This window comes from Zingiber officinale, chromosome 3A (assembly GCF_018446385.1).
Source record: "Zingiber officinale cultivar Zhangliang chromosome 3A, Zo_v1.1, whole genome shotgun sequence".
Taxonomy (NCBI): Eukaryota; Viridiplantae; Streptophyta; class Magnoliopsida; order Zingiberales; family Zingiberaceae; genus Zingiber; species Zingiber officinale.
Window position 1 is genome coordinate 7,382,149 of NC_055990.1, and position 12,551 is coordinate 7,394,699.

The following is a 12,551-nucleotide window of genomic DNA, read 5'->3' on the forward strand; positions in this document are numbered from 1 at the left end:
GAAACTATATTTAATTAAATTGATTGCGTCAATCAATTAGAATCATTTTTTTAATAAGGATCAGGGCCAAAGGTAGCTAGTTAGGCCATCGAAGAAGGTAGAAAGATGAGTCGATCACCGGGTTCCACTAAGGGCATCTCCAATGCCAGATTTTTAATAGGTTTGTAAAAAAAAAACTCAACCAAAAAGCTTTAATCATTGTGAAGGTTGTTAGGACTAAAAAATTTGGATATCTCGACAATAGTATGATATTGTCTACTTTAGATCTAAGCCCTCATGATTTTATTTTTAGACTCTACCCAAAAGGTCTCATACCAATGGAGATATTTTTTCCTTATAAGTCCATGATCATTTCCATGTGTTTTCAATGTGAAACTTTGTTATAATCATTGCAACAGAACAACCCCCCCTCCCCCCCAAACAAAGGACCACCCCCTCAAGCCTATCCACTTGATGTCATTTAATCATTGACCCACTAGGACTTTCCTGTCCCTCGGTCCAACCGACCTACTAAGACTTCCTTGCCCCTTAGTCCAACCGACTTACTAGGTCTTCATTGCTAAGTCCCAACTAAGGTTTCTCTGCCTGGTGTTTGATCGTCTTGATCTAGATATGGGAACCCTCACTTCCTTCGTTTGAGGTTAATATTCCACTCATATAGCTTGATTAGACTATGTCTCTTGTGCGTAGTCGATGATTAGTCTTTCTGGTAGCCAGGGCTCTAATACCAATTGTTAGGACCAAAAGAATTTAGATACTTCCATAATGGTATGATATTATTTAGTTTGGATCTAAACACTCATGGTTTTATTTTTTTTTGGCTCTACCCAAAAGTTCTCATGCCAATAGAGATATATTTTTCTTATAAGTCCATCATCATTGTGAAGAAAAAAGATAACTGAAGTATGAAAAAAGATAACTAAATCATCATCATAATTTTATTTAAATTACGGATGACTACTAATCATTAGTATAAATAACTAAAGTATAAAAAAAAAACGATATACTCAGATATGTAGAATTTTGATTCCGAGCATCTTAGTTGTGATTTAACTAATGGAGGATTTTGTTGTATCACTTCATTTCCCCCTAATCCTTGCTCACTTGTGCATAGGGTCCGGTCAAACAGTCCAATGTGGAGCACGTTGTATAGGGTTACCGGCCCAGGTTAAGTCAGACTACGCCTTCCCTAGTATCTACCTTGCCAGTAGACCTCATTGCCTAGGTTCGTTCGTGCCTAGACTGCAATATTCATACCGCTAAGGTTAAATAGACGTTCATCTTGACATCCTATTCGGCATCATTCTACAATAATTTTACATGGGATTAATTTGAACCGATGACACCATCTTATTTGGAATATATGATTAAATTTGATAAAATTTTCGATTTTGTCATGAAAATTTAAACATCATATGGATTGTAAAATACTTACTCAAAAGATAAACAGTGCCGAAAAACTTATACATGTCAATTAAAAAAAATACTCGAAACAAAGTGTAAATTTCGAAATAATAATAATAATAAGAACCCTATCGTTCTCCACTTCCAGTGACCACGGTGCGAGCTTCAGCGAACACGTGATGGCGCTGATCTGGACGGGTGCGGGCTCCTCGCTTTCCGCCTCCGCCACCCTTCGCTGCGCCGCCCTCCCCGGCAGCGGCAAGCACGCCGACCGCCTCCTCTCCGCCCTCCACACTGCCTCTCCCCACGATTCCGCCGCAGCCCACCGCCTCATTCGCAAGTTCCTCGCCAAGTCCTCCAAATCAGCTGCCCTCTTCGCCCTCTCCCGCTTCCTCTACCTCTCCTCCCCCTACACTCTCGCCGTGAGACCCTTCCTCTTCTCCCTTCTAATTCCCCTTTGAGCTGATTCTTCCCGTCTTGCAAAGTATGCAATTTGATTCCTTTGTGCAGATCTACGAGCAAATCAACGACGCCAGCTGGTTCAAATGGAAGCCAAAGCTGGCCGCCAGCGTAATCGCGGTGCTCGAGAAGCAAGGCCGCTACGACGCGGCCCAAACCCTAGCCTCGGACGCTGTTGCGAGGTTAAACGCATCTCGAGACCTCGCCCTCTTCTACTGCGACCTCATCGATGCGTTTTCAGAGCAAGGGTTGACGCAATCCCTCCACGAGGCCTATGAACATCTGCAAGAGATTCCCTTTTCCGATAGGCGGTTCCACGGGTCGTCGATCAAAGCCCTGTGCTCGATGGGAAAGCCCGCCGACGCCGAGGAGAAACTGAACGAGATGGCATCCTCCGGATTCGAGCCATCGCCGCCGGAATTCAAGATGGTCATCCAGAGCTATGGCCAACTGGGTCTGTTCTCGGAGATGAGAAAGATTCTCCGATCGATGGAAGACGCGGGAGCAGAAATCGACACCGTATGCTGCAACATTGCTCTTTCTTGCTACGGCCACCATGGCAAGCTCTCGGAAATGGTTTTCTGGATGGAAAAAATGAGAGCTTTGGGTGTCGGTTTCTCTGTTCGAACCTTCAATTGCGTGCTGAACTCCTGCCCCGTGCTTCTTTCAATTTGCTCAAAAGGAACAATTCAATCCTTTTCCGAGTCCAATTCAAGAGCTCTTCCTCTTTCGGTTGATGCTCTATTGAAGAAGCTGGAGGCCGACTCACTTTCATCATCGTCAAGCACCGAAGCCTTGCTGGTTAAGAATCTAATTGCTTCGTCTGTTTTGGATGAGAACTTGGAGTGGTCTTCCTCAGGGTCGAAATTGGATTTGCATGGATTTCATGTCACTTCAGCATACATAATCCTATTGAATTGGATGCAGGAGCTGAGACTGCGGTTCTCCAAGGAGAATGCAGTGCCACTGGAGATCTCCATAATCTGCGGAACAGGGAATCATAGTCAAAGAAGGGGACAATCTCCGATTAAAATTTTGGTTAGGGAGATAATGTTTCAGACAAGTAGTCCAATGAGAATTGATCGAAAGAATCCCGGAAGGTTCGTTGCTAGTGGTAAAGCAATCAAAGAATGGTTGTGCTAATTCCAAATGGCAGGGCTTATGCTTCGTCCTGCATGTGTGGATGATCTTGCAGAAGGCATTTTGAAGGTCTCTTTTCCTCTGATGATTTTTGTTGCTTGTCCTCGCTTAAATGGAAGGATCTTTGGGTTGCAATTCTTTTGAGATCCCAATCATCATTTACTGGGAATTCCATACAAGTTTCTGAGATATATCAGTAACTTGTGGAGCATCAATTTGTATAGGATTTGCCAAGCTGCCTTCCGAGTTGGAGTTATCGCATGGAATCTCTTCTTGTATGTGAAACAATCTCAGTAATTTTTACTGCATTTTCAAATTGAATCATGTTTCGTCAATTCTCTGATTCATTGCAGTATCGGAAAAGGTAAACTTTGTCTTTGAATTTATTATTATTATTATTTTTTTTGATGTAACAGCATAGCGTCCATGCAGCATTGCAGGGCACTGTGCTCTCATGCGATGACAAACCTAGGATGTTAGCTATTGGACTGCTCGTTACAAGCACTTTATGATTTATTTTCATGGTTGATGGAAATTTTTATGGGGTCGAGTCAATCATCTCAAGATTAGTCGGTCCGAATGGCTAGATACATGGTGTTTGCTAAAAAAAAGTTCTTTGAATGTTTTTTGATAATCCAGATATCTAGTTCTTCTAATTGATTAATCTTGGAGGGGATTAATCTGATTTTTTCCATCGACTACTAACGTAAATTAGAAAATGTAGGAAAATTCATACGGTGTATCGCAGTTGAAAATCAAACTTTAAATGCCTGATTAATTGTTGGAGAGCCTTAACCGCTATGCCATAAGGCAGATTAAGTTTGTCTTTGATTTTTTTTAGCTAGCATCATGTATCCGGCCCTTCGGATCAACTATTCCTCAGATAACAATCTCGACCCCACGGAAGTTTCTCATCGGCTATCAAAGTAAATTTGGAAGTGCTTGCAGTGGACGACCCAACAGTTCAACATCCCATATTCTCATGTTTGTCATCCCACTAACAATCGAACCAGGGGTGCTCTGGTTATGACGTTGTACTCTTTGACTGAGGTGTCAGGTTCGAGCATCCCCCTGCGTAGGCTCTTATCAATTAAGTGGTACCGTTCACCCCTTCGGGGGTTTATGATAAGGGGCTGTTTCGGCGGTGGTATCGGTCACTATAAAAAGTTTACCCATACAGTTTTTGTCCCCTCGGATGGGTATAGTAACTAGTGCATGAGGTGTTGCCACAATGAGGTCTAGGGTTCGAATCTCGATAAAACTGAGGTAAATACCTCCCTTATGTCCTAGTCACTATTTTACCTCTTCCGTGTTGACCTTGGGACGGGTTGGCGGGGGCGCTGGAGGCGAGCGTATTCGCTTTTTTGCCACAATGTTTGTCATCCCACTAGAGGAACATGTCTTACAGTACAATGTGGTTGGGAATTGAACTGTGGATGTTTGGAAAACTGTATGGGCTTCTTGCCCCTGCGTGATAGCCTTGGAGGTGAGTTTGTCTTTGAATTTTTTTAAGTTAACACCAAGTATTCATCCCTTCGAACCGACTAATTTTGAGGATGGTTGACCTAGTCTCATAGAACTTTTCCACCAACATTAGGTTTAATCTGGAAGTGCTCGCAACAAGTGATCCAGCAGCCTAACATCCCAAATTTGTCATCTTGCTAGAGGAAAATGTCCTATAATATGCTGCAGTTGCATATCGAACTGTGGATGCTTGGAGACTGCATGAGCGCCTATCGCTGCACTGTGCTCAGGGGCGTTATTTTGTTTTTTGATTTTTTGGATAATTCAGGTATCTAGCTCGAACCAACTAATTCTGAAGATGATCGATTCGGTCTCATAGAATTTTTCTACTGACCATCAGAATAAATCATGAAGCGCTTGCGGTTCAACATCTAACGTGCAACGTTCTTAGGTTTGTCATTCCATTGGAGGAAAATTATTTCTGCTGTGCGTTGTAATTAAAAAAACAAATCTTAATACCTGGGGTGATCGATCCGGCTCTACAGAAATTTCTCACCGACTATCAAGCTAAATTGGGAAGTGCTTGCAACAGACAGCCCATCAATCTAGTGTTCTTAGGTCAACCATCTATTAAGGAAGATTCATTCTTAATTCATCAAAATTGAAACTAGATCTATATATGCATGGGAAACTGAGAAGACGTGGTGCCATTGCACCAATGCCCCGAGGGCTAATTTTTTTTAGTTGATATCATGTATCCAACTTTTCAAACTGACTAATTTTGAGGATGACTGATCTGGTCCCATAAAAATTTTTCATCTGCCATCAGAAATAAAATTGAAAAACGTTTGTAGAGACTCATCCAGACAGCCAATATTTTTAAGTATACTTCTCACTGGATAAAAAATATCCCAAGTTAGTTGTCTTTGAATTTGAACAATGATATGGTTGCCATTGGTGCAGATTAAGTTAGAAAATTTTAAATTTGGAAGTTTTAATTTGAAATAGCAACCCTATTCCCCAACCTCGATTCACTGAAGACCACCTTAATTCCTCTGCCTTGTAAGGAATTGAGCAACCCTCTAGTTGTTGATGTTCGACCTTTACTTGTGTATTTTTTTCAGTGCCTGCCTTTTAAAGGAGATCTTTCTCCTTCCACCACTTCCCCAGAGGCATCTCTCTGCCTCTTTTAGAATCAGCTGTCGAGGGTTTCCCTTACTACGAATCTGATCTGGCGCGGCAAAAATGCTCACCGATTTAGATTTGGATTCGATTTCAGACTTCAAAATTACCCCATGTCAAATTTGCCCTCTAATCAGTAATTAATTAACTAATCTAACATAGCTTTGGTAGAACCACTACATCTGCTGACCCATGGAATCTGGAGTTTACGTCACTAATCACAGAGAAGATGGTTAACCATTCAGTACACTAGGAGACATTACGGGCATTACAACGAAGGCCTCAATGGATAAAGCACACTACAGTGATAGCAATTCCAGTTCCCCTAATTGTGAATCTTATTGACTAGCGAAGGCGCAAAACAATCTGTGGAAATCGTGTCATTTCATTGGGCCTTTGAAGTGTATCGGCATTGCACTGGCTCCCCTTCAATGAGCTTGCCCAGTGCATCAGATGGCAGGCCGATCAATTCCAATGTTTTATCCCAAACCAGTTGAGAAGTTTCCAAGTTGTGGGCTTCCTCAGATGGATTCGTTGGGCGACAGTCGAATGAGATGTAGGCACATACAGGCCATTCGTCAGACTTCAGCAATGCACAATATTCTGGAACCTGTGGGTCAGTGGCTGCAAACAAAGTGCTTCTTGAACCTACAATGGCCAAGTGGTTTTTCTTTATTGATAGGAGTCATCAGAAAAAACGAATGAGGTTAGCCAACTGAAAAAGTTCCTACCTTCTAAAGCACTGAATATGAAATATGGAATTAGGTGGTATGCTGCTACGACGATTTTCGGTAGATCCCTTGCCTGCAGATTGAAAATATGTATGTCGTGAACATCGTTAGATGCCACAAGTTAACAGTGAAACAACAATGTTGTCAGCAACTCAAAAGTTGGAATATCTCTCACTTATGGATACTGGCATCCCAAGTTGCATCTTCTGGAATCAAGGCTAGAAGAATTAAATAGGGAAACGTAAAGGTTATTAAACTTTAGCCCATATGCAATGCAATGAAGTTTCTAGTTTAAATTTAGTTAGCAGCTTATGTAAATCAAATAGAGTGCCTAGTAAGATGGCCAGGGTGCCTTCTTCAATAGAAATGCCTATTAAGAATACTTGAGTTCCCTTTGCCTTTGTGTCTATTTTGTGGGGCAACATGAGTTATTTGCCAGAACCAACATGGAAGATGTCATGGGATTACTAAATCAAAAATAAAAAGGAAACGCAAACTTAAAGGTCATGTAATGCTAAAACATAGTGAAGAAATTTATGAAATACAGACTCACAACATTGGTATGAACAACACCAGGAGAAACACACATAATGCTGATGCCAGCTTCTGCAGGTATCTGCTTGTGAAGGATGCTACTAAATTTCACCTAAACCAGAAGTCGCAACATCAGTTAACTCAAATAGTCAAGAATTTAAAGAACAAGAGTTGCATTATGATTCAAATGGCATTAATTTTTTTTTATATATATAAAAAGGCTTAACTAGAAACTTTAAAAAATCATAGAAATTATAGATCCCAAACACACCTTTGGCAGAAATTAAAGTGATACAAATTACAAAATGAGTTTTAAAACGCATCAAGACGTTCAATACAGTTACCTGTGCAAGTTTGCTGTTTGAGTAAGCAGCTAAACTTGTGAATTTACGCCTTCTGCTAGTCATGTTCATATCCTCTGTGTCCACAAAACCAACACAATGCATCTAAAGAACAAACAGAAGCCTAAGTTACCTAGAAGAGACCTCATCAATTTAAAGAAATAAGAAAGTGCTCAAAAGGTAGGGTAAATGTCCTCAGAAATCATCCTTGAGGCTTTATATTCCCTGCCTCCGTAAATCATATAAAGATGATCTAAATAAATAAATTCTAAGCAAATGAAAGACAAATTGAGACATACCAACTACATGATGCAATTGATAAGAAAGTTCTTTATACTTGTGTTCTCAATATTCACATACAACTTACAATAGAATTGACATTGACAATTCTGCTTGGAGATCCTCGGAGAAGTGATGGAAAAAGCAACAATGAAAGTAATGCTGGGGCAAGATGATTTACTTGCAAATGTTCCTCATACCCATCCTTGGAAATACGTTGAGGTTCTAAGAAAAATTAGCTAAGTTAGAGTCATCAAGTGTCAGGTCTGCATAAATTGTAAACAGATTAAGCATACAGAAGCTTCCACCAATATGCCACTCAAACAACTACAGTTTATGAAGGATATATCAAAATAGTAATCTTCTAAAGATTGGAAAAGCAAACTTCTTTTACCTAAGTGGGCCTATGAAATGCACATGGAATCCATACAAGATTAGATCTACACAAAGATTACAAAATCACAAACAATAACATCAGCAAGGCTTAAATGGTCCAGAATATAATAACATGGAGAACTGGAGATTGTTCAAGAAGAAATGTGATGAGGTCACCATGTGCACCAGAGATGCCACCATGAATCGAAGCCTAAGAATAGTCAATCTAAGCTGCCTCCTCCATGCAAAACAAATTTTATCAACATTCAACTAGATGGGGTCAATAAGAAAAACCAATGATAATAATTTGAAACAGAGTAATATACAAATAGAACTAGGCATCAGGCAAAAGCTCTTGGACCAACAAAGTTATCCTATGGCATATTTAGAACACACAATCAGTGAACATTCATCATGCCTACTCCGATAATATAGTACTCGTGACTGTGATACTTCAACATCAAATGTTCAGCATCAGAAATGCATCTTAATGTTCAGTGGCTAACATCTGAAACAAGGATTTACTAATGATATTAGTATGTAGGGTGGATTAGGTAACTACAAGGTCTCAGTACTTGAAAAGAAAAGCATGGAGGGGCATTGACCCACTGCAAACCGTAAATGGGTAGTTAAATCCTGGTCAACAAACCATACACAGCTCAAGCATATTTTACAATATACCACTAACTAGACTTATTACAAAGCCAATGTGCAGATTCTAGCATTCTGGCATGCATTGAAAATTTCTCCACGCTATAAAAGTTGTATATGTTGTGAAGAAAAAAGTGATATCTAAACAGAAGTACAAACTAGGTATGATCTATCTCCAGGATAAAGCTGGTACTAGTGACCATGAAACATGGACGCATGAAAAAACCAATTTCTATGATTAACCAAGTCCCTATTTCATAGATTCAGATACTTAGAGCTGAACATGAATCCAAGATTCCCTTAGAGAAATTGTCCAACAGGAACTGACACAATCAGCAGTTTATTTGTTCAATTTTCTATTTTAAACAATTGAAGAATAATTCTAAAATCATACTCTTGAAATGACTTAACATAAAAAATTCAGTTCCCAAAGAGGGTGGGCCAACATAAGTAATCCTATTCTTGCAGCTTGCAAGTATTAATTTGTATCTGAGAACTAAGGATAATTGTATTAAAAAGTAAAATAAATCAAAGTAGATATAAAAGACTGGGTATCAAATATTGAGTATACATGGAAGAGTCACTTGATGCATTCTAAATGACTGACTATTGGTTGAAAGTTGACACTATAACATACATCAAAATTATAATTAATGGTGATGTAATAATTCTTTATTAGAAAAGTTCATTTATAGCTATATCATTGCAAAGAAAAATACTTTTGATTAATGGCTTATTGTCATTGCACTGACTAAAAATGACACATCATTTCATCCATTGAATTTAGTGTTTTTAACTTCATATGGTTAGGAAACTAACATAAGGAATTAGTACAATTTTGCATGAAAATTACTGAAATTTATCAACTGGTAGAAATGATTCAAACCTCCAATAGAGAAAATGCCAGCATTATTGATCAACACATGCAATGGTGCATTCCGAGCATTCCAAGCTTCAGCAAATCTCACAATAGAGTCAAGAGAGAGCAGATCAAGTTCCATCACCTGGGATTTTAAGAATTTGAGACCACTCGAGATAATCAAATTGCAGCAAAAGATTTTCACTTGATAGATAAGAATGCTTCTTTCATTATGAGATGGTAAGGCCCACCTCATTAAACTTGCAAGACGAAATTAAAAAGAAAAACAACATAATTCTATAGTGGCCAACAACCAGATCGACAATAGTTACAACTTGTATAATTTATGAGGCAGCGATGACAGGGATCTGTTTGCGTTTTGCTTCTCAGTTGCATATACCTCAACATTAAGTAGTAGGCCACTCTCTGACTTGTCATTCTGCCATTTCTGGATTAGTTCATGAGCCAAATTCGGTCTCCTTACAGCCATTACAACATGTGCTCCTGACTCTGCGAGTTGCCTGTTAATGGCAACCAATTAATCTCAATTAATAAAAGGACAAGCAATGATAAAAGCAATGCAATGAAAAGCTATATCAATCTCCAATCTGATATGGTTTGCAATTTGCACTTTCAAATTATGATAAAACCTGGACATTAGCAAATAATATTGCAAAACCAAAGAGCATATGATATGAAAAAAATAGGAGAACAATAACAGAAACATTACAGAGCAATATTTCTATCCATAATTTTGAACACTCCGTCCATAATTTGGACTTTCTGTGGACAAATTCAAATAATATGGGCAGCCAATTGTTTGATGACTAGTTGAAATTGCCATAATTATGCAGTAAGACATCAAGAGATGGCTATGGTGTCAATTTTTTTTCTCCAGTACCATTCATGGATGCAAAGGAAAAGAAATGGTGGCAAATTTGAATCAAGATGCAACATCGTGTCCAAATTGGTCTCCGATTCCTCGTTGTGCAATTTATAATAAAGCAATGTCATGCAACGTAAATAAGACTAACTGCCTCCGCAAAATGCATTCCTAATAGGCAGCCAAGGTCACTTGTTGTGATCCAAAATAAAACGAGCATCTATTTGAATGTAAACATCAGCTGAAAGAAAGAAATCGCTGCATCTTCAGACTGGTTATCACTTGTCAGTGTGCAAGATACCATTCAATAACACCATAAACGAAGGATTTTGCTTAAACGAAAGATCGGGCCCATAACTAGGATGCAAGAAGGCAAGCAGTTCCAAGAATTACTAATTTGAACGAGAGGAAGGACCTGGCGATCTCCAGGCCGATGCCGCTAGTGGCGCCGGTGACAATGCAGGTAACGTCCTCAAGCGGCGGAAGGGGCAACGGGTTCTCTACGTGGCTGGCGGCGATCCTCTGGAAGAGGAATTCCCAGACGATAGCACACCATCCTCTGAACCACTCGATCCACCCCAGCGCCTCCTTCCTTTCCTTCCTGCCGCCATCTCCGCCACCGCTTAATGCGGAAGGAGGAGGAGAAGAAGAAGAGCCAGCGGCCGCGACGGAGGAAGTCATGAATCGCGCAGCAGAGCAGCGAAACGAAAAGGAGAGAATGAGCAACTCCAGAACAATACGAGTCTGATTGATTCTGCCACCAAACCCTAAACACCGGGATGCGTGAACGGTGAACATGGAACGGAGACGAGGCACGTGATTTGCTAATGCGTTCTGAGCGCAGCAGAAGCTGCTCCGCTGGCTGGCTGTTGCTGTTGTTGCCTGTTCACTCTAGTTAGGGGATGCACAGTTAGTGATTTCCAAATTAAATTTCTGATGAAATTTACTAAAAGTCCACATTATCGACAAATTATATATATGTGAATTTTTTTTATAATTTAACTTCAATAAAAAAATAAAATTGATAAACATACGTATAAATTTTAATTAGATCGCATGAAACAATTAGAGTACAAATAACAGAAACAAATTAAATTAAATTTGACGGTGAAAATAAATTATGATCAATTTCTTTAAAAAATAAAATTAGTTTAAATAGGTAATATTTTAGGTTGCATGGTGATCAATTAAATTACTTATGTGAAAAATGTTATTTTTTAAAAGTGATATTGAAATTATAAAATAATAGCAATAAAAAGATAATAAATATACATATGAGGTGTGGAGTCCACACCACGTGGAGGACACATTTTATGAATCAGAATTAAGTACCCATTTATAGTTTAATTTTTGAGTAAAAATTAAAAGGGTATGCTTTTATCCCACCGCCATCTAATTATCCTCTATTATATTAGTCGTATTATTATATCTCTAATATTTCTCATTTAAATCATAAACTTAAAGTATATTATAAAAAATATGATTACATAGATATTATAATTAAACTATCACGCATTATAGCAGTTATGATTTCATAATTATTACAATATAAAAAAATATTAAGACTAAAATTATTTGGAACCTCATAGGAGACTTTAAATGATATTTTTTGAATTTTAATTTGATATATTATGTGTTTTGTGATTCAATCTGAATCAAAAATTATAATTTCTTAAAATTTAATATTTAACATTCACATATAGCAGTTACGAAACCGTAACTCGTACAACTACATGGCAATATCGTAGTATATTGTAACTGCTACGGTTTTTTAGTTGCTACAACTGAACTGCCACACAGTTGTAACAGCTACAATTTCATAGCTGCTACAATTTGAAAAAAAAAAATAAGACTAAAATTATTTGGAGCCTAAAAAAGGGTTTAAATGATATTGTTTGAGTCTAAAACTAGACCATTGGTGGATTGATATATTGTATGTTTCGTGATTCAATCTGAATCAAAAATTATAATTTCTTAAAATTTAGGATTTAACATTCACATTATAGTAGTTACGAAACCATAACTCGTACAACTACGTGGCAATATCGTAGTGTATTGTAACTGCTACGGTTTCTTAGTATCTACAACTGAACTGCCACACAGTTGTAACAGTTACAATTTTGTAGCTGCTACAATTTGAAAAAAAAAAATTAAGACTAAAATTATTTGGAGCCTAAAAAAGGTTTTAAATGATATTGTTTGAGTCTGAAACTAGACCATTATATGTTCCACCCCATAATTAATTGTAA

General features: G+C 38.4%; 2 protein-coding genes across 2 annotated transcripts; one reads left to right on the top strand and one right to left on the bottom strand.

The window, feature by feature from the left end:
• The first annotated feature begins 1,540 nt into the window (after positions 1-1,540).
• Positions 1,541-3,486, top strand: LOC122051129 (pentatricopeptide repeat-containing protein At2g17033-like). Its single transcript, XM_042612086.1, has 2 exons — positions 1,541-1,826; positions 1,915-3,486. The coding sequence occupies exons 1-2, from the start codon at positions 1,584-1,586 to the stop codon at positions 3,004-3,006; spliced, it is 1,335 nt and encodes a 444-aa protein (XP_042468020.1). The 5' UTR covers positions 1,541-1,583; the 3' UTR covers positions 3,007-3,486.
• Positions 3,487-5,835: 2,349 nt separating this feature from the next.
• LOC122051130 (dehydrogenase/reductase SDR family member FEY-like) lies at positions 5,836-11,166 on the bottom strand. Its single transcript, XM_042612087.1, has 8 exons — positions 10,718-11,166; positions 9,820-9,940; positions 9,447-9,564; positions 7,623-7,759; positions 7,259-7,360; positions 6,934-7,026; positions 6,381-6,453; positions 5,836-6,297 (listed from the first exon to the last, which is right to left on the bottom strand). Exons 1-8 carry the CDS (start codon positions 11,098-11,100, stop codon positions 6,035-6,037), a joined length of 1,290 nt encoding a protein of 429 aa, XP_042468021.1. The 5' UTR covers positions 11,101-11,166; the 3' UTR covers positions 5,836-6,034.
• Between the last annotated feature and the right edge of the window lie 1,385 nt (positions 11,167-12,551).